At 45.5% G+C, this 21,194-nt stretch overlaps 1 protein-coding gene across 34 annotated transcripts in view; it reads left to right on the top strand.

Annotated features, from left to right (window-relative positions):
* The window catches only part of NRXN3 (neurexin 3), a 1,557,595-nt gene that overhangs the window by 504,745 nt on the left and 1,031,656 nt on the right, over positions 1-21,194 (top strand). For all 34 annotated transcript variants that reach the window (XR_014313528.1, XR_014313529.1, XM_082737604.1 and 31 more), the window contains 2 exons: positions 4,328-4,766; positions 8,803-9,186. Coding sequence is in view for 32 of the 34 variants with exons in the window: in XM_082737604.1 (XP_082593730.1) it covers positions 4,328-4,766; positions 8,803-9,186 (823 nt within the window). In the remaining 2 variants the exon portion in view is untranslated. The remainder of the gene's footprint in view (positions 1-4,327; positions 4,767-8,802; positions 9,187-21,194) is intronic.

The following is a 21,194-nucleotide window of genomic DNA, read 5'->3' on the forward strand; positions in this document are numbered from 1 at the left end:
AGATGCTGATCTGGTGGTTTTACTGGAATTGTCCTTTATGTAGGCCCACAGAGGATTGAAGATGCTTTAAAAAAACAAGAGGGAAAAAAGAAGCCAGGTGGTGGTCTCCTATTCCTGTGCAGGAGAACTAGTACCAAGAGGCCATCTGGGCACTGCAGGGCACAAGCCCACATCCTCTCCTTCCTTCTAGTTCACTGGAGTGCAGAGGGATGTGGCATTACAGCAGAAGGCATGCCAACTTGTTCTCAGGGAGCCGAGCACACAGTGGTCTCGGAGAAGGTGGAAGAGAGAGGAAGAGAAGCATCTTTGTGAGTGGGGACTGTGTCTGCCTGCTAGATTTATTCTCATGGATCTGCGACCTAACTCCAGTGCCACAAATGAGTTTCATATACAAGGTGCATCATGTAAGTTAGAAGTGTCCCTCCTTTTCCGATCAGGGCAAGTGGTCTGGGCAGTAGGAAGACAGCGGCATCACCGGCGGGCAGTCAAAGGTTTCCATGTTGTCACATGGCGGGATCAGCAAGGACCCGAGTAGCCAGAGAGGGCCTGGAGTGGGTACGGATGTGGGTCCTGGTGAAGGGACACCAGGAGAGGAGAGGAAAGAACGGTGGTGTGGGAAACATAGCGGGTAAAGATGCAGAAACACCTGCACTTGAGCTCAGACAGAAGCCCCCGAAGTGATTCCTGAGTGGGGAAGAATGGGACATACTGGGTGTGATGGGTTCACAGGACAAGACGGATTAAGGGGTTTTTGCTTTATGGGTAAGCATGGGCGGGCTACCGGAGAGCCTTGAAACTGCCACCCCTAGAGTGTGGCCCTGTCCCAGTATAGTCCGAGAGATCTGGGTTCAAGTTCTAGTTAACTCCTCAGTGGCTGGAGGAACTTGGGCACAGACCTGTCTCCTGTCTGTACAATGCAGCTAGGGCTACCTGTTTCTCTTGCTTACCATCAGGCACACTGTAGATGCTCAGTAGATGGAAACTGTTTTTGTTACATTGTTCCTGCTCTCATATCTTGCCTTAGTCCTCATGTAGCTCCTGTGTGCCTTTGTATTGGGGATTCTGGAGGCACGGAAGTACAGCTTTTCTGAGAGACTCTGTCTCAACTGGGGGACTGTGCCCTCACCTGTTTTACTCCTTGGCCTCCTAGACACGAGCTACTAGTCCAAATGGCGGTCTTTACAAGCCTGTGTGTGGGATAGTCAGACCAGCTTATCATTCTCTGTGACTGTCTCTGCCACTCAGTCTGTGTGACATCTTCCCTCATGGGGAGTCACTTCCACTTGTCTTTAATTGGTCCCTTGTTGGGGCAGCTTGTCAGCCCAGCCTGCTCTCTGTCACTTGATGCCGCATCTCTTCCTCCTTCAGTCATCCGTTGGGGACTTGCCTTTAGCTGAACAGAGAACACTGCACTAGATACTAATTTGCCTCATAAGGGGGGCTGGCAGGGTCTCTTGCCTCCATGCCCTCCCCAAGGCCCTGGTACCTTTCTGCATGGCTGTGGTCCTGGCGGTGGTCCTACACCAGGCGGGTGGGGGAGGCAAGGATGCTAACCATGGAGCTTCCCAGTTGAGTACCCCCAGGCTACAAGAGCTCCTGTCCTCTTATCCCTTTCTTCTTGGTGGGGGTTCTCAACAGAACTTTAGGCCATGCTCCAGGCAGTTTCTGGCAGTATGCCAGCACCACTGGAGACAAGGGTATGCTATTATTTCTTCCTAGGTTTGTGTATTGGCGTCGAGTTTTCTGTGTTCTACCACATATAACAACCCTCTCTATCTTGATAATAGCCCCAGGGGAAAAGAGGAGCTGTTTCTAGTATAGGTTTTTGAAGTTCCTGACCTTGGAAATGGGACTCAGAGAGTTTACCCAGCTGTCAGGAAGAAAGGTGAGGAAACTCCAGGTAAACAGAGAAATAATTTCCAGGTCATGGAACAGAGTGAGAGCTCACCTTCAAAGAGCTTTTGAGAAAAGTCTGGTACTTTGGCCAGTGTGTGGCCCTGATTCTCCTGTGTGTCTCTCTGGAAACCTGCACTGTAGTGATTTACCTCAGGTCCCAGTCTCAGCCGCATACTTTTCTCAAAGAGTCCCTCTTCACAGTACTCTGCATCACTTTATTTTTACTTTTTAAAATAATTTTATTTATTTTGAGAGAAAGAGAGAGGGATTGAGCAGTGGGAAGACAGAGGCAGAGAGAGAGAGAGAGACTCAAGCAGATTCCCCACTGAGTGGGGAGCCTGATGCAGGGCTCGATCTCAGGATCCCAAGATCAAGACCTGAGCCAGAATCGAGAATCAGACGCATCACTGACTAAACCACCCAGGGGCCCCTATCCTCCATCCCTTTAAAAGTCTTTTTCTTTTTTCTCTCCTGCCTCATGTAAGGATGCTTGAGTTCTTTATCCATTTATTATTCAGTGGAACCAAGTCTGTGCCCCCCCTGGGAGGAGCTATTGTTATACATTAATAATTCATCTTAACAAGCGATTCGAATCATAGGCATTTAACCAAATGCAGAGAAAGCCAAAGTTTGTTTATGACAGAGAGTTCTCCCATGCCGGGGCACAATAGTGGGGTTAGAAAGGAGAAGTTGCCAGTCATTAAACTTTGTTTCTTTTCTGGCTCACTGGAGTGATGGATTGCCTAAGGATCCTGCAGTATTTCTGCTTTTCACAGGGTTAGTTCAATAGTGCTCAGATGAGACATTCAGGAAGCTGAACTTGCATGATTTTCCATGTAATGTTAAAGATGAGCTTCCCAGGTGTTGCTAGAGGGACCTCACTCCAAGTAGCCACAGAGGTAAAGCACGTGGTTGCGAGAGTCCAGCTCCCTGGGTTCAAGTCCTGCTTTGCCAGTTACCAGATATTGTGACTGTGAACTGCTTCCTTAACTACTCTCCACCTCTGTTTCTACATCCGTAAAAGCAGGGGATGATGGTGGGTGTCTCAAGTGGGTGTTGTCAGCATCTGATGGGGGATGGTAGGTTTTAGATCCTTAGCGTAGTATCTGGTAGTAGATGCTCAGTAAATATTAGTATCACTGTTATTTTCAGTGTTACCGACGATGGTTAGGCCCATTGTCAAGGTCATATAGTAGGTGAGGCATTTTCAATTCTTTGTCATTAGTTGTAACAGCACAACCTCTGAAATTCTGATTTGGGGGAATATCATTAATCCCTGCTTTTATGTGGATTACACCTGGTTTCAAAAATCATAATAGTTTTTTTGTGTGTGTGCTTTAAGGTATTTTATTTTTCCACCATATGTATATGGAGGGCACATACATGTGCACAAAACACAGATCTCCTTCCCCACCAATTCTAACACTAAATAATTTTCTTTTAGTAATACATGTGCACGGTGGGAAAAAAAACAAACAATGCAACAGCGTACCGTAAAAATCAGTCACCTTCTTATTCTTGAACATGAAACTGACAAAACCCACTCCCCAGTGACAATTTTATAGTTTCCCGTGTTTCCTTCCAAAGCTTTTTTATGCAGTTAAGAGCATATATACACATTACACACATGCCTGCCCCAACACACACACACACACACCCACACACACACTTAACACAATGATAGTGTAGTACACACTTCTATTTTCCTTGCTAATTTCACTTAATGATATTTCTTGGAAAGCGTCCGTGTCAAAAGCAGAGCACTACCTTTTTTTTTTTTTTAAGATTTTTTAATTTATATTGCAGAGAGAGAGAGAGAGAGTATACACAAGCAGGCAGAGAGGCAGGCAGAGGCAGCGAGAGAAGCAGGCTCCCTGCCGAGCAAGGAGTCCGATGCGGGACTTGATCCCAGGACCTTGGGATCATGACCTGAGACGAAAGCAGAGGCTTAACCCACTGAGCCACCCAGGCGTCCCCAGCACTACCTTGTTTTTTAGAACTGCATGATTGTCCGTCATGGGAAGTGCCAGTCTGGGGTTGATGGTCATTTAGGTTGTTTCTGGTCTTTTACTAAGTATACTTCAGTAAATATCTTTGTGTTTAAATATTAGTATTTGTGAAACTCAGTCTTTCTTGATTTTTGCTTGCAAACTCGTATTGTATAACTTTCTGACAACACAAAAAAAATTGGCCAGAAGGAGACAACCCAAAAGGAATCAAATAGAAATGTGGGGGCTTTTTCCAGGGCTTATGTGTACCCTACAGCTCTCCCAATGCTTTTTCAAATGCCATAGCTCCTATTTCTCATACTGATTCAGACATACTGTGTCCTGAAGCCTCTTCTTGGGCCTTTTTCCCGGCTGCCCAGTGAGCAGTGGCTGGTAACTCTTTGCAAGATTGATTCATATGGCACTTGTTTGGCTTTTGACAGGTTGTTTATAAGAATAATGACATCCGTCTGGAGCTGTCTCGCCTGGCCCGGATCGGGGACACCAAGATGAAAATCTATGGTGAAGTTGTATTCAAGTGTGAGAATGTGGCCACGCTGGACCCCATCAACTTCGAGACCCCAGAGGCGTACATCAGTTTGCCCAAATGGAACACCAAACGCATGGGTTCCATCTCCTTTGACTTTCGCACGACTGAGCCCAACGGCCTGATTCTCTTCACTCACGGCAAGCCCCAAGAGAGGAAGGACACTCGGAGCCAGAAGAACACCAAGGTGGACTTCTTTGCTGTCGAACTCCTCGATGGCAACCTATACCTGCTGCTTGACATGGGCTCAGGCACCATCAAAGTCAAGGCCACTCAGAAGAAAGCCAACGATGGGGAATGGTACCATGTGGACATTCAGCGCGATGGCAGATCAGGTAGGAAGGGGCACGATGGGGACTGAGAAGAGAGGAAAGCTGCAGCTTTTCAGTCCGTCTGCCGGCTTTATATTTTTTTATTTGAATGTTTGCACTTGCATGCATGTTTGACTCTTTTGCTGTTCTCTTTAATGGTTGTTGTAAGATTATGTTTCTGAACAAGATATCTTGTCTCGCCGACAGTGCACGTGGTCTTCCTTCTCTTGTCACTCACGGCACAGCCGTCTCAGTGATAGCTCCAAGGCTCTGGAGCCAAGCACGGTTTTACAAGTAGCATTTCCACTCCTACCAAAGAGGCTGTCATGTAACTGGTGTGATGGGTTTTTTTTTTTTTTCCTCCCCTCCTTTTCTTCTTCTCCTTTTTCCCATCACCATGGAAACACAGTTGTGACATCACAGATGCTGCATTATGTGATTACTCTGTAGGATAAGCTTCACTGTGTAAGAGTTCATGCAGTGCTACGCCCTTCAGTAATTGGCAAGAGTCGTGTTGCAGGGAGAAATTATGACAAGAAAGGAAAAGGCAAATTGATTTTTCCTGAAGTCATGTTCAATTTAAAGCCTTCCTTTGGTGCGAGAGCCTATATTTCACTCTTTGCTCAGACCTCACTGACTCTCCCTTCCTCTTCATAACCTTTACATTTGGTTTAAATGGCTTTGTTTGTTTCTGCAGCCGCAGATCAAACAAGTGAGCCCCAGGCAGTACATAGCTACTGTGGAATGGTAACAGAGAGGGATCACACACACACACACACACACGCGCGCGCGCGCCTGTGCGTGCAGTCTGGAGCTTTTGAATGCCCGGACAGTCTGCCTAGCTTTCTCTGGACCATGTGGCAGTGAAGGTCACATTCTGTGCCATCAGAAAGGACATGTCACCCAGAGTGGTAACTAGAGCACTTGAATTTCACACTGATTTCCTGACTCTCCATTTAGATGGGGTTATATTCAAGAGCAAGGGTCTTGGCAGTGTTTGTTGTCATTTTAAGGACTCTCTCCTGGGAAACATGAAAAGTCTTTCATTTGGACATTTTCATGTTGGTGCACTTGGCTGCTAATAGAAAGCAATAGGTTCCCTCCAAAGGCTGCAGCTGGGAATGGCTGAGCTTTCCTGGGACGGCTTTTCTGCATAATCCTGCAGGCAGAGGGATGACGGAGACGGGCCATGTTGCCCTTAGGAGGAGCTGGATGGGTTCTGCAGAGAGGGCAGACGGGTGGCAGATTGTAGCCCTGGCTGGTTTAGTGCCCAGCAGGATGCTTTATTGATTGTCTGAAATCTAATCGGAACCAAGAGGCTTCAAATTAAATGTGCTTGTTGAGTTAGAATTAACAGTTTGTGCTTTTTTAACAGAAAAGACACAAAAAAACTAATTTCTTTGGAGGCTGAATCTTTCTCTCTCTCTTTCTAAATTTACCCATACAGTGTCAACAGGGGCAGAGCCTGAAAGCTATCCTAAAATTATAGGGGAAACACTTTTGTTGGTTTTAAGACCGTGTGTTTTGGGTCTCTGGACGTCCTTTATGGTTGATGGATGTCAGGATTGGCTAGCCTAGACCTGACACAGCTTCAAGGTTACCTACCTATCTGTGTCATGCATGGCCTAGAGCACAGGAAATTGTTGGATGTTTACTTCTGTTTATTCCCAGCACGGATGGCATTTTCATGTGGGGCACTTAGTTGTTAGAACCACTGGTGGACCCATCTTTGGCAAACCTGTCTGGATTTCTGAAGCCTTGAATTTCATATCCGGAAGCTATAACATTGGCTAATTCTGACACATTTGATCAACACCTATAATAATTTACTGAGTAAGCAAATCCTTATCTCATGAACACAGCATAACATCAAACTTAATATGATCTGTTAAACTTCATTTTGTCACAAGGGTATTTTCTGGTATGTTTTTAGTTACGAACATGTACCAGGGTGAGTAGTTCTAAAAACGTCTGCATACTCGAGTGCGGTGCCTGCTTCCTTGCTCATGCTGAAGCCTGACATGGGAGATTGGCGATCCCTCCCCGGTTGGGGGACTCCTTCTTGAAACTTGATTAAGTGCATTCAAAACGGTTGTGGTCACACACTCACAGGATGGATTTCCCTCTGGATGTATTTATGGCTCCAACATTTAAATCCGCGCCAGTGCTGTCCTTATTTGGCAAAAGCTGCTCTTCCAGGTTGGGGATCCAGCCACTCTGTGGGCTTGTGAAGGGCAGAGCAAGCAGTGTGGGAGGAGAGGAGATTCTAGCCTCAACATCCTCATTTGTGAGATGGTGCCCTGTTAGCTCCTCCCTTGCAAGATTGTTAGGATCAAGTCCAGAAAAGCACGCACAGCACTTAACAATGGTGACCAGGACAGAATGAGTGATATGTAGGTTTCTACCATTTTAAAAACAAAAATGCAAAGCTGATTTCTCCAGGGGAAGACCTCGAGAATAGAGTGGGGGAAGCGTGTGCCACTGGCATAACCCGCCCAGAAGCCCCTAAGGCTGACCTTCTCATTACGAGTGCGTGTCACACTCTTGATCTTACAGGGTCCTCTTGGTCCTTCAGGCTATCCCTTTTATAGCCCAGGAGACTGAGACTGAGGCAGAAGTGAAGGCTGCCTGATACATGGCAAGACCCAGGTATCTTGGTACCAATAAAGCCCTTTACGAATACCAATTAAATTTAAGATTTCTGGCATCTTGTTCAGATATCACTTTAATTTTACAGTTTCCTTGATTTTAGTGCTTGCTTCGGCAGCACATATACAGCTTCCTTGATTTTATAGTTTAGGAAAATGAACTGTAAAGTAGCTTGGGGAATGGCCTAGGGTCAGAAGGCCATTTAGGACTTGAATCCCAGTCCCGAGTTCCCAGGCCAGGCTCTAGGTTTGCACAGTCTCATTGATGGGTCCACAGCTCTGCTGCTGCTGTGCCTCGTCTGCCCCTCTGATCTCGTCTCCTGCTCACTCATCGGGCCCTCCCATTCTAGTCACACTCTGGCTTACCCCAGAGCCTTTGTAGGTGCTGTTCCCCCTGCCTGGCATGTTCTTCCCCTTGGACTTAGCATGGCTGGGTCCTTTTCAATATTGTGATTTGAGCGTACCTGTCCCCTGCCTGGAGAAGCCTTCACCCACTATACATTTTTAAGGAGAAGCCACAAGCTGCTACCACCCATTCTTCTTGCTTCCTAGTACCGACCATTACCCAATTTCTTTTGCTTATTGAGTCATTTGTTTAATTTCCGTCTCTCTGCTCTGGAATATCAGCACCACAAGAGCAGAGACGTACCTGTCAAGTTCATCTCTGTGCCTGCCAGTATACCAGAGACACAACAGGTGTGCAGTACATAATTGTTAAATGAATAAACAAAGATGTTCCAGTTAAAATTTCTCCAAGGAAATGCTCCAAATATTCACTGGTGGGGCTGGTAGCTAATGGCAGCATAGACGGTATTAGTGCATGGAGGGTTCCATCATTTTGTGCATGGCAAGAGAGGGATGAAGACTCAAGCAAGCACTTCCAGAACCCTTACTCTGTCCCACATTCTGAGGAGCAGTTTACACATAGGATCTTATCTAATGATCATGCTGGTCTGCGAGGAAAATTATTTTCCCATTTTACAGACGAGGACATTGAGGCCGTGGCAGGTGAAATCACATCTTCAGAGTTACACAGCTAGTACCTGGTAGAGCTGAGATTTAAACACAGGCAGCGGCTTGGCTGCTCTTAACCTCTTCAGTAGGTGATCTTCCGGCCGAGACTCTGTAGAGCAAAGACATCAGCTTAGGTTTTCATTCACTGAGATGGTCCTGAATCTTCCTACCACTGAGAGTGTCTTAGCAGCAAAGACTGGAACCAAATGGCCAAACATTTTCCTTTCTACTGTCTGGAAGCCTCTGACCCCTTTGCTTGCATTGTCTTCACCTGGCCAGGTACCATGAGTCTCTGAGCGCACCTGCTGGGCTCCTTTCATTTGGTTCATTGACTGGCAGCCTCACCTGCAATGCCCCGAGGGCTGTTAGCTCACTCTGTTTCCATCCTTCCATCCCAGGTACCATCTCAGTGAACAGCAGGCGCACGCCATTCACCGCCAGCGGGGAGAGTGAGATCCTGGACCTGGAGGGGGACATGTATCTGGGCGGGCTACCAGAGAACCGTGCCGGCCTCATCCTCCCCACTGAGCTCTGGACTGCCATGCTCAACTACGGCTACGTGGGCTGCATCCGTGACCTGTTCATTGACGGGCGCAGCAAGAACATTCGGCAGCTGGCGGAGATGCAGAACGCTGCGGGCGTCAAGTCCTCCTGTTCGCGGATGAGCGCCAAGCAGTGCGATAGCTACCCCTGCAAGAACAACGCGGTGTGCAAGGACGGCTGGAACCGCTTCATCTGCGACTGCACGGGCACTGGCTACTGGGGAAGGACCTGTGAAAGGGGTGAGTTGGCCTTCATGGGTGGCATGCAAGGTCTGGGTGGGCGTCATGTATAGCAGGTGTGTCCCGATATAGACTTGCTTGTGCTCTCTCCATGTTACAGAAGCATTTCTTCCCATTCACTGCTTTCCAAATTATACTCTTTCTGCCTCTGGATGTGTGAATTTGTTGAACTAGGGTTGGATCCTGGAAAGGGAAACTTTAGAGTAAATATTACCAAGCTTATGATACTTTTTGGATTAAGAATGAGACATTTTCTATCCAGAGTGGGTGAATACTTCTCTTTTGGGTTTCTCCATGGGCTAAGAAACCTGCTGTTTCATTTATTCATTTAACTCATGTGTTTCGGAGCTTTCTGTATGCTAGCTCTTGGATGAGGCTTTAAAAATACACTATTGAACAAGGTAGGCCCAGGCCTGATCTCATGGAGTTGCTGTCTGTTGGAATATTTAGTCATGAAACAAATAATCACAAACGTGGTGAACTCTATAAGAAGGCAGCATGATGTATTGGTAAAGGACATGAACACGGGAGCTAGGCTGAATGAGAAATCTGACCTTTATGGAATGATGTGAACTTGATCAAGGTAATCAATATCTTTGAGACTTGATTTCCCCCTCTATAAAATAGGGGTAATCAGTTACCTACATCAGAAGGTAGTGGTGATGATTAAGTGAGTTAGTAGATGATGACTTAATAAATGTCCGTGATTGTTACAACAGTAGTTATTGTCATAAATATCATTAAAAGGAAAATGGAAGTTTGGGGGGCCCTTTGCAGGGGGACCCGGCATGCCATGGACGTTCACAGGAAGCTGCTTCCAGGAAGAAATTTGCAATCTGAGACTTGAAATAGGAGTAGGAGTTAGCTTGGCAAAGAGTTTGGAGGAAGGCATGTGTCTTAGACAAGAAAGAAATGTGCCAAGGGACAGAGGTTAGAAACTGGGTCACAGGTGGGGAAGGGAATGAAATCCAACAAGGACTGGAGTGTGGTATGAAGTGGGGGAAGGGCGTGAGAGCTGGCTGAAGAGGAGGGGAACACCAGTCCAGGAGGCTGGGAGAAGCCCCTTGTCATTCACCACCTTGGCATCTTGTCTTTGCACTGAAGTACAGTTTGGGCAAAGGGCAGAGATAAAGGTAAAAAGAAGCAGCATCAGGGCAAGGAGTTTCTGGTCCATAAGCTATGTTCAATTCCAGCTTCGTTTATTCTTTTATATGCCAAGCTTGTAGACTTCAAGCTGGCTGTCCATAGGTTGTCAACTTCTATCTTATATGAAGGGATAATTTACAGAGTTACCAAGTGTTTAGGACAAGTGTAGCTCTAGGGCTTGAAAAATACTCGATATGCAGTAGACATAGTTCTGCTCTCAAGCAGATTATCATTTGTTTATGGAAGGAGTTGAGAGGTCTCTACGAGAAGTAGTAATAAAATGATACAAGGTGGGCACCTGGGTGGCTCAGTGGGTTAAGCCTCTGCCTTCAGCTTGGGTCATGGTCTCAGGGTCCTGGGATCGAGCCCTGCCTTGGGCTCTCTGCTTAGCGAGGAGCCTGCTTCCCCCTCTCTCTCTGCCTCCTGCTCTGCCTACTTGTGATCTCTCTCTCTCTCTCTGTGTCAAATAAATAAATAAAATCTTTTTTTTTTTTAATTGATACAAGGTAGCAGCGTGGGCACTGTTGGTGGACCAGACTGGGAAGACAGGGAGATTGAGGGAAGAGGAGACTTTCTTCAGGAGGGAACTGCAAGATCTCATCCCTATAGGCCGTCAGTGGACAGAATTGTCCAATATCAGGAGTCTGGGGATGAGGATGATTCCTGAACAAACTAGGAATAGGGGCTGGTCAGGCAAGGATGTTTTCAAGGACTGGCTTTTGTGAGGGCCACTGCATAATTAGTTAAGGGGTGTTTCAAGAGAACAGTAGATCTTTCTTTTTTACAGCTGGATCAAAAAACAGGACACAGTACACTGGGGCGAAGGAGCAAGAGAGAACTGTCTTGGAGCTCGTGGAATGTAAAGTCAGAGTCACTGAATTTTTGAAGCTAGCACAAGCAGAGTAGGAACTAGGATGAGAAAGGAGCCATCTGAAACACAAGTGGGCCACATGGGGCTGGACAGTCTGTCAAGCTCCTAGACTTTTTCCAAACATCGTTGTAGGGTAGACTACCCTGGTCCTGGTTTGGGGCAATAGAAAGGGCATTTGACCTCTGAGATGAGTGAGACAGTTTTGTGTAAGCCACATTGTTCAGATCTCCCACTACCTATGAAGTCGTGTAAGAACCGAAGATCATTTCAGACCTCTCACTCCTTCCCCTTGGGTCTCCTCTCAACCCGAGGGCCTTGGGACTGCCGAGGACCGATGGCAGTGACTGTAGCCAGCAGCACACAGTGTCTCTGAGCTCACCTATTCGAAAGGGCAGATCCATGGGAGTTGGTCCAAGATTTGCCAAGAACAGTGAAAGTCACTGCACCTTTTATGTTGTCACTTCTGACTAGTTATTAAGAAGCAGGTGATTGGGAATATATGAGGGACAATTATTCCTGGGACATTGCAGCCAAGTCATCCATTCTGGCCAACCGAGAAGGAGCATAACAAATTTAAGACATTTGATCTATAAGTCACTCAAATCCCAGACGGCGCAACCGATTGTTTTGTTCCCCTGCTAATTGTTTTTTGGCCCTGTATTGTTCCTGACGCCATGTTCAGAATGAATCAGTGGAGTGTAAAAATGATAGGACTCCACTTGCAAGCAGAGAAAATAGAGTTCCCCCATGACATTGTTTTTCTTTATTGAAACTGATTTCTCAGTGGAGATGCTTTGAGCGTCTTTTATTCATTTTTATACATGACACAGACATTTATTGACACCCTTGTATGTTACAGGCCTTTATCAGATTCTGGAAATGCAAAACCACTGACATAACTTCTGATTTTGACGAAGGGGTGTATAGTCCTTCCAGGAAAACAAAGGGAAATGTGCTAACATGTGGTAGATGTTTTGCTTTTTGTTTATAGGGGACAGTAGGGCAAACAGATCGGAGAAGCCGTGCCTGTGTAAGGGAGTGATGGTTGGGAAAAGATTTGAGGTTTCTTAGATCTTTTTGCCTTCTATTTCTAACAAAACTCTGATCCTATAGGCACTTCTGAAGAGTGGTGAAGGAAAAATATTTGTTAACATTCTTTATGTAAGGACCATGATCCCCTTGAGATACAGGAAAGCCGCCCCACCCACTGTGACCCCATCAATGTGGGCACTCAGTTTACCATTTTCTCTAATTTTTTTCTATAAACATTAACCCTAAGCCTAGAAATGATCATTTGTACTAAATGTGGTAAGATTAAGATAATTTTGGGGTGCCTGGGTGGCTCAGTGGGTAAGCCTCTGCCTTCGGCTCAGGTCATGATCTCAGGATCCTGGGATCGAGCCCTGAATCAGGCTCTCTGCTCAGCGGGGAGCCTGCTTTCCACCACCCCCCCCCACCTCTCTGTCTGCCTCTCTGTATACTTGTGATCTCTCTCTGTCAAATAAACAAATAAAATCTTAAAAAAAAAAAAAAAGATTAAGACAATTTCTAAGGCAATGTGTCTCAACCAGCCCAAACAGTGTCCTCGACTTGGACTTCATTGTGGTATCAGTTCTTTGGTATCACTGGTCCCACAATAGGAATGGTTGGGTTAGAGAGGCATTTGTTTATATAAAACAGAGAAAGCTTAGGTGGGATGTTAAACCTGGCGTTCAGAGAAAAAGCAGAATTGGGGATGGCCCAGATCAGACACTAGATCAAAGTAGCTCAAGAACTGAGGCAAACTGAGCAAGTATGTCAGTTTGTGGGGCAACGCCCACATCAAAGCTGTCCTCTAGAGACAAGGGAATAGGGCAAGGGTCCTAGGAAATATATGAATATGTGAGATCAAGGTTAACTTGCAGGTGTATCTTTCTCTTATAGTAAAAATGGATGACTCTTGCCTGTACCCTCATGAGAGTGTATCTGCTGCCTGTGAAGATAGCAACTCTAAATTTTGATGTTTAACAATCGGCTGGATATTATACTTAGATTGTTTTGGGTTGATCTGATACTATTCTAAGATGTAGATCTATCTTCCCAGCCCAATTTTTCAGCTTTAGCTATTTTGGCTTGTTATTCATAGTGATGTGGGAGATGTTTGTCTCCATGACCCAAAAAGCAAAGGTCTGTTTTAGCTGCTTAGTGCTAGTCACTTTGGTTAAAATGCTTGTCTGCTGGAAGACCTGCCCTCTGGTGAAGCCCTATTGTTTAAAGGAAACATTCTAGCTTGTCTTTCTTAAGCAGATACGATCAGTTGACATGGGGCAACCATGGCATCTTCTCTTTGTCCCTGTGGCCAAACTGTTTAGTTCAGTTGGTGGAAGCCAAGCATCGATGGCCAAGACTATGAATTTGATTAGTTTGTGGACCATCAAGCTTCAATTTGGTGAGGCCACTGCAGAGTCTGTCCTTTCCCCTGGATGGATTTTTCTGAATGTATGCCATCATTGATTTGGCAAGCAAGAAAGGAGGATTCAGCACAAGTCTATTCCTATGACAAGAAAATTAACCTACATGTAACTCGGGTGGGCTGGTGCTTAATGGCATGAATGTTAGAGTCACATAGACTTGGTTTCTGTGACTTGCTAGCTAGGTGACCCACAACTAATTTCTCTCTTAATTTTTCTTCGTCTTCTTTCATTTATTTATTTATTTTATTTATTTGACAGAGATCACAAGTAGGCAGAGAAGCAGGCAGAGAGAGAGGAGGGGAAGCAGGTTCCCTGCTGAGCAGAGAGCCCGATGTGGGGCTCGATCCCAGGATTCTGGGATCATGACCTGAGCCAAAGGCAGAGGCTTTAACACACTGAGCCACCCAGGCACCCCCTCTTAATTCTTCTAAGCTTCAGTTTCCTTACCTGTAAAATGAGGATACTAATACTTTCTAGGTTGTGTTCTTTTGGTTGCAAGCTACAGAGCTGACTATGGCTAACACAGTCAGGGAAGAGGAATTACTGCATGATTCCATGGAGAGGTACTGATAAATGAAGACCTCACTAAATGCCTCTTTAAAAGGGAAGCAGAACAGCTCCAGGGACCCCAAGGCACTGCAACTGATGTGATTCCTCTCTCCTAACCTCCACATTCTGGTTTTTTCTGTCTAGAATTGACATATTCCAAAACCAGAAACTGATTGGGCCAATTTGGTGTGTCTGCCTTTCCTTCCATTAACCAGCTCTGTCCTGGTGGGTGATGACCTACACAGATAGGAAGGGTCACCTAGAGGCACATACACGTGTGTGTGTGTGTGTGTGTGTGTGTGTGTGTGTGTGTGTGTGTGTAAAAATATACATACAATGTTACTGAACCATTTTCTTAGTGCTCTTCCATGGCTAAGCTTAGCATTCCTGACCCATAGGCCATGTCCTGTTACAGATATCCAGCCATGTGGAACTGCTTCTGTCTGATACAAGAAAATACTTCCTGGGATCATGGAAATTGGATCCCTTTGAGAATATTAATTTGCACAACCAAGAGAATATGATGAGAGGGTAAACCTGCTCTTCTCACTGGTTCCCGGGATTCCATTCATCTGATATAAACACCAGCTGAAAACCAAGAATGCTGATATTTTGAGTTTTCTCAAGTGACTCTTGTTCCAAAGGAAAAGAGTACAGACAGCAGCTGCTCCCCCTTCCAGTGCAGGAACTTCCCTTTCAGCCAACCCTCTGAGTGCTGCTGTGTGCTCCTGGGGTAGTGGCAACACCTTGTGCCTGGGAAGGCTGAGATCCCACAGTTAGATGGATGGGAATGTGTCATTTGGATGCCATATGGAAATTGTGATATCAGAAATAGTAGAGTTGGCAAGTACTATTGATGTTTCCTGCACCTATTCTTATTTCAGTAGGTGAGGAATTGGAAACATCACTTTAACTTGGAGTAGCTGTAGAATGGTTAAAATTTACGATTCCTGACTCTTAATCTATTGTACTTTTCATTATATTGAGGAGCCTTTCCTTCCTGAAAGGCTGAAAGAGGTTAGATTGTAAGGTCATTGAGGGACAAATAATGCATGCAGTATCTCTGTGCCCCCCACCCCCATCTGAAGGACTGTGAGGTAGACATGCAATGTGGTCATTAAATGTTGGGAGGTCTCAGTTCTCTGTCCTGGGTCTCCTGTTAGTCTGCACATTCCCCTTGGTATCTTCATCCATTGCTATGGTGTCAAAGGTCATCTATATGAAGTGACTCCCAAATCTCAGATTTCTAGCCTGGAACGCTCTAGAATCCCAGATTTCTGTATCTAGTTGTCTACTTGAGATATCCATTTAGACTTCTGATAGGTATATTAATCTTAACATTGAGAAACAGAAATTTTGAGTCCCTCCTCCCAATGTTAGACTTTTTTTTTTTTTTAAGTTTTCCCCATCTCAGTAAATGGTATCACAATTGTCTTTGGCATTCTTATTGATTTTTCTCCGTGATCTCATTAAAATCTATCAGCAAATACCTGTTGATTGCTTAGTTAATCCTATTCTCATCCATTCAACTCTGTCACTCTCCACTACCATCATGGTAGGTCAGTCCACGTCAGTCCATACTGATCTCTTTTTTGGACAACTAGATAGCATGTCATATGATTATGGAAAGCTCAAAGTTATTTTGTGCTTTTTAAAAGAGTATTGAGGCACCTGAGTGGCTCAGTGGGTTAAGCCACTGCCTTCGGCTCGGGTCATGATCTCAGGGTCTTGGGATCTAGCCCCACACCGGGCTCTCTGCTCAGCAGGGAGCCTGCTTCCTCTTCTCTCTCTGCTGCCTCTCTGCCTACTTGTGATCTCTGTCTGTCAAATAAATAAATAAAATCTTAAAAAAACAAAACAACAACAAAAAAAGAGTATTAAAGTTAGATTATTAAAATGTTTCCTATTTAACGCATTCCTGCCTACACTAGCTTTAGTTTCAGTGGCTTTTCTTTCCCCAAATTGTAGGAAATGAAGCTGTGATACTTCTTTGGAAATAACTTCAACATTATCATGGCAATTCCACAAGTGGGCATCTATCTCTTCTCTGTACCTGCTGTGGTGCGCTAAGTTGTGAGGGTGCAAATTAGTAGAAGACATGGTTTCCATCCTTCATGAACTCAAAGGCTCATGGAGGGGATGGAGAGGTAGTCTGCAGATTGTTCTGCAGTCTGCAAAGGGCAGGAATTCAGGGAATTCCTGGGAAGAATCATAAGGAAGAAAGAGATAATAATTAGAAATCAAAATATGTTTAGCCCAATATATCACTTTATAACTGGTTCTGGATCCACTGGGGTCTGGTCAGATCGACTCACTGGTTTAGGAATAGAAGAAACCCGGGACGCCTGGGTGGCTCAGTTGGTTAAGCAGCTGCCTTTGGCTCAGGTCATGATCCCAGCGTCCTGGGATCGAGGTCCCACATTGGGCTCCTTGCTCAGCAGGGAGCCTGCTTCTCCCTCTGCCTCTGCCTGCCATTCTGTCTGCCTGTGCTCGCTCTCTCCCCACTCTCTCTCTCTCTGATAAATAAATAAAATCTTTAAAAAAAAAAGGAATAGAAGAAACCCTAGCTTCCTAGGTCAAATACAATAATGCTGGTCACTTTTGTAGGTTCCAGTACAATTGAAGGTTTACCCTCCATTCCCCAGGGACACCCAGGCCCTTTATTTAGGTATCTGACCTTGAGATTCTTACTTGGATTCTCTGGCCTCTCTGTTCTGCAAAAATAAAATGAGGCAGTTAAGTTTCCTGCTCTCTCAGGGCCCTTCCAATTCTAAAACTCTGTGATTCTCAAATGTCATCAGCTTGGCAGTGTCTTTCTTTATCCCGAGGAGAGGGGTAAAGGTGAGTGAAGGGCAGGATAGGAACGCAAGTCCTTGTTCTTTACAGGCTGTGGAACTCTCTGAGTTAGGAGGCTGGGTTTAGTTATATCAGCACCGCAATGAAGTACCCTGATTCCTTCCTCTATGAAAATTAATGCCTTAGTGTACCGGGAATACTTCAGGCCCATGATACATAAGTTTTAATTGACGGATTCATGAATTGAACCTTGGATTTCTTAAGAACATTAGAAGCCTGTCACCTTTTCCATCCAGTTTTTACCCCTTTTGTTGGGGAATGACATGTATCAGAGAAAGGGGCTTTTTAAGAAGTAGACCATTGATCAGCATCAACCAACATGTCCTCACTTTTTTCTTATTTGTTGATGCTTGGCTTATACAGTTGTATGTCTGGTGACTACCACAGCGGCAAGAAGACTTATCCTCCTCTTTTTCCTCTTCTTGTTTTCTGCGTTTCCCTTCCCACAGGCTCAAGATTATATGATCCCCGGAAATTGGCCCAGATTCGTGAACCCTTCCTAAGTGTTAATCCACCAGGTTAGGGTCCGAGACACTGTTGATCACAGCTGCTCCTGTAACTTTAAAGAGAGTCAGGGAAGGAGATTCTAGCTGCTCTGGGGTCTTGAAGCTCAAGGACCTCAGAAGGACAGGCTGGGGACTTTGGGCATCTTTGAAAAATCTACAGTTAGACCTATGCTTAGCCTGAGAACGTGAGGGTCAGAACTTTGGGGCAGCACATGACAGCTGTTTAGAGCCATTGCGTGCCTGCTGCGGGCTGTCGTTCTGCTGAATGCAGGGACATGGTGGCCATTTATATGGCCCCTCTGTACCTTCATTACTTTTATTACTGCCTTTGCTAAAAGCTTCTTCACTACCGGCAGACACCTGCCCATTGTGGCTGCAATCAATCGAGATGCTGCTGAATTATGAGAAACAAGTGCTTTAAAAGGCACACAGATTATCACAGCCTTTTCAAGCATCTCTGGCTCTGTGTCTTTTCGTAGGCAGGTGAATTCTTGCTTGCTCCCATCTGGGTTACGAGGAAAGGGAAGTTAAGAGATCTATTTATTGAGGGAAATTCTGTGCCTGCTCTCTGTTAAGTCCTGGGCCATTTAACCCTCGCATCCACTCTGCAGGCTGCATATTATGATCCTCATTTTCTGGATGAAGAAACGAAGGGCTGGATTCATTCATTCCAAAGCACCTATTGAGCACCGTGTGCTGGAGACTGCGTTGAGCCCTGAGGATACAGAGCACTGATTGTGTCCCTCCTCACATACACACACACTAATAAATTCTGATCCCCGAGGAAGGTGACACATAAATGTGGGGTGGAAGATCATGGACAGCATCACAGATTCAGTGACACTTAAGCTGAGGCTTGGTAGAGTTGCAGGACTCTGCCCAGTAGACCAGGCAGACCAGACAGGTAAAGGCATTCTAGGCAGAGGGAACCGATATGCAAAGGTGACTTTGGTAAATAGGAAGGTTCGCATGTGGATGGACTCTAAAGTGTGGGAGTAGGAATATTTTAGAAAGTGTGGCTGGAGGGGTGGCCGGTCCAGTTGTGAGGTTCCTCGTTTGCACCTTGTAAGCTTGGACCTTATCTCACAAGAGGCATGCCATTTTTAGTAGTGGGATGACAGGATGGCATATGGGAGACAGGAGCCCATGGACCAGTGTACATTAGTTCTGTTTGCATTTGCATTAATTCAGGAATGAGAACTAAGAGCCCCCAGTGAGGTAGAGAGAATGGAGGTTGAGTTTTGGGGACCCAACCAATAGATATTTAAGGGTAGTGTCAGTGGGACTTAATTGTACAATAGCTAAAGAGTGGCCAGGACTGTATTAGAATGAAGGTTTGGCCAGAGAAGTTCCTGTGTCTTCTCTGTTTCTACTCAGCCTTCTCAGATCAGCCAGAGGTTCTTGGAAGGAGTGGGGAGGATGTTGCTAGGAGTCACCTACATGGGCTGGCCCCGCCCTGAACATATGCGACCAACCCTTTGTCTGTGCCTTGGTTTCCATGTTTACCACCAGGCATATCCATGGTGGCTGCTTACTTGGCTTGTTGGGAACCTCTGTTGCAGAGTCAAAGTGAGCCATGCCCTCACGCTTATGCAGATAAGCCAACATGCCCATTTTTGAATCCAGAGTCCAGCAATTCAAGAATGAAAAAAATTATCTGGCTGGTGTTTTTATCCCATTTTTTTTTCTTGTTTTGTAGAAATAACCTAGATAAGATTTTTGCGTTTAGGCATAAGATACAGGTTGGAACTTGAAAGTAGGAAGGAGGGCTGTGCCAGAAGGGAAAATAACCAAAGCACATGCTTCTCCATACTTCAGGTGGTTTGTACTTGGAATCAAGGCATGACCCTGGTGTAATCCTAGATTCTGAAGAATTACATTAAGATGTCCTGTTGTTCATAACTGTGACAATCTTTTTTTTTTTTTTAAAGATTTTATTTATTTATTTGTCAGGAGAGAGCGAGCGAGAGCGAGCACAGGCAGACAGAGTGGCAGGCAGAGTCAGAGGGAGAAGCAGGCTCCCTGCGGAGCAAGGAGCCCGATGTGGGACTCGATCCCAGGACGCTGGGCTCATGACCTGAGCTGAAGGCAGTTGCTTAACCAACTGAGCCACCCAGGTGTCCCAACTGTGACGATCTTGACCAAGCTCTGGCATAGATTTGATGGGAAAAGTAAAGTTGTAAAACTGGACATATTTGAGATTAAGCCAAAAGATCCTTTCTTCAGAGATAGGAAAACCAGATTTTTAAATTTTCCAGTATTTGGGTTTCTCATTAGGACTTTACAGCAATGACACCCCGTCCCGAGGATTGCGTATGTGTCTGTGCGTCGAGCATATGTGTATAATTTCCTTCCAGTTTCCCAGACTTTCCTCTGTTTTATCACGGAATCTGTTTTAATCCAGTTTCGGATTATGAAGGGCGGGAGACAGTAGCCATGTAGCAATCATGAAGAAAAAGCAAAAACTCAAAACCCGAAACTGGATTGACCTAAAGAAAACCAGGCAGAGTGGGAGGAGTCATCGATCTATAGGCTCAGATGTCATCTAGCACAACCCCCCCCCCCAGTTTTTGGTTAAGGAAATGGGGGCCTCCAGGTAGGAAGTGAGCTGCTCAAAGGGTAGACTATAATGTTCTTAACCCCTCACTTCAGTTCCCTTGCTTGAAATTTTTCAAAGAAATACACGCAGGCAGTATCTGTATATATTTTGTGCAAGTGTGTGTGTTCATGTCCCCGTGGCCTACTAAGCAGTAGAATCATGGCCCTGTAGGAGAGGCACTTGGCCGATCTCCAGTAATTTAGTCTTATTGATAAATTGTATTTGAAATGCTGGCGACTGATTTAGAGAGAAGGAATGTGAAGAGAAAGACGTGGATGCATTTCTCTTTTCTTCCTTTCATCACGCATCCCATCTTGCCCCATGAACAACAAAATAAGCGCAGCCCCCCAGAGAGGATGTTGTAGGGACAAGTGCTTCTGGGACTTGAAGCTGGAAACCCTGGATCTAACAGCTCTTAGAAGGTCCCCTTCTGTGGGCTATTGGCCCACCCTTTCCCTGGCAAAGAGATGCAATCTTTCTTGGAGAAGATCATTTCATGCTTCTTAGCATGTTTAACCTTTACAACAAGGCATTCTCCTCAAAATGTCGACAAACCCCAACCGAGTCTTTTGAGAGGCCAGTAAATCAGAAACCTTATGAAATCTGTGGGATTAGCACGCTCCCCTTCTTTGTTTCCCCGGGGAAAGAAAGCCTGGTGCCTTCCAGATTTCAATCTTCTCTGCAGGCCCCTTGTCTGGAGTTGTCTTCTGTGGCCCACTGGTATTTGAATATTATTTTCCTACAGTTGCCCATGGCCACATTTCCACACCAGCCGAGGGCAGCACGTTCTGTATCTCCATCAACTACATCGTAAAAGGAAGATAACTGCTCTGATGTTTGCTCAGTTGAATGATTCCCACCCTTGAAGTCTTCCTTTCTGGATGTGAAGTTAGTGGCGGGCTCTTAACATCACCACACTGGGCGGCCGGCTGCTGCTCACAAGGACCTCATCTCCTGCTGGGTGTCTCTTGTCCTCTTGCTCCATTTTTCAGCCTGTAACGAAACTTCTTCCACAAACAACCCAACTT

This window comes from Mustela nivalis (genome assembly GCF_964662115.1).
Source record: "Mustela nivalis genome assembly, chromosome: 6".
In the NCBI taxonomy this organism is placed as follows: Eukaryota; Metazoa; Chordata; class Mammalia; order Carnivora; family Mustelidae; genus Mustela; species Mustela nivalis.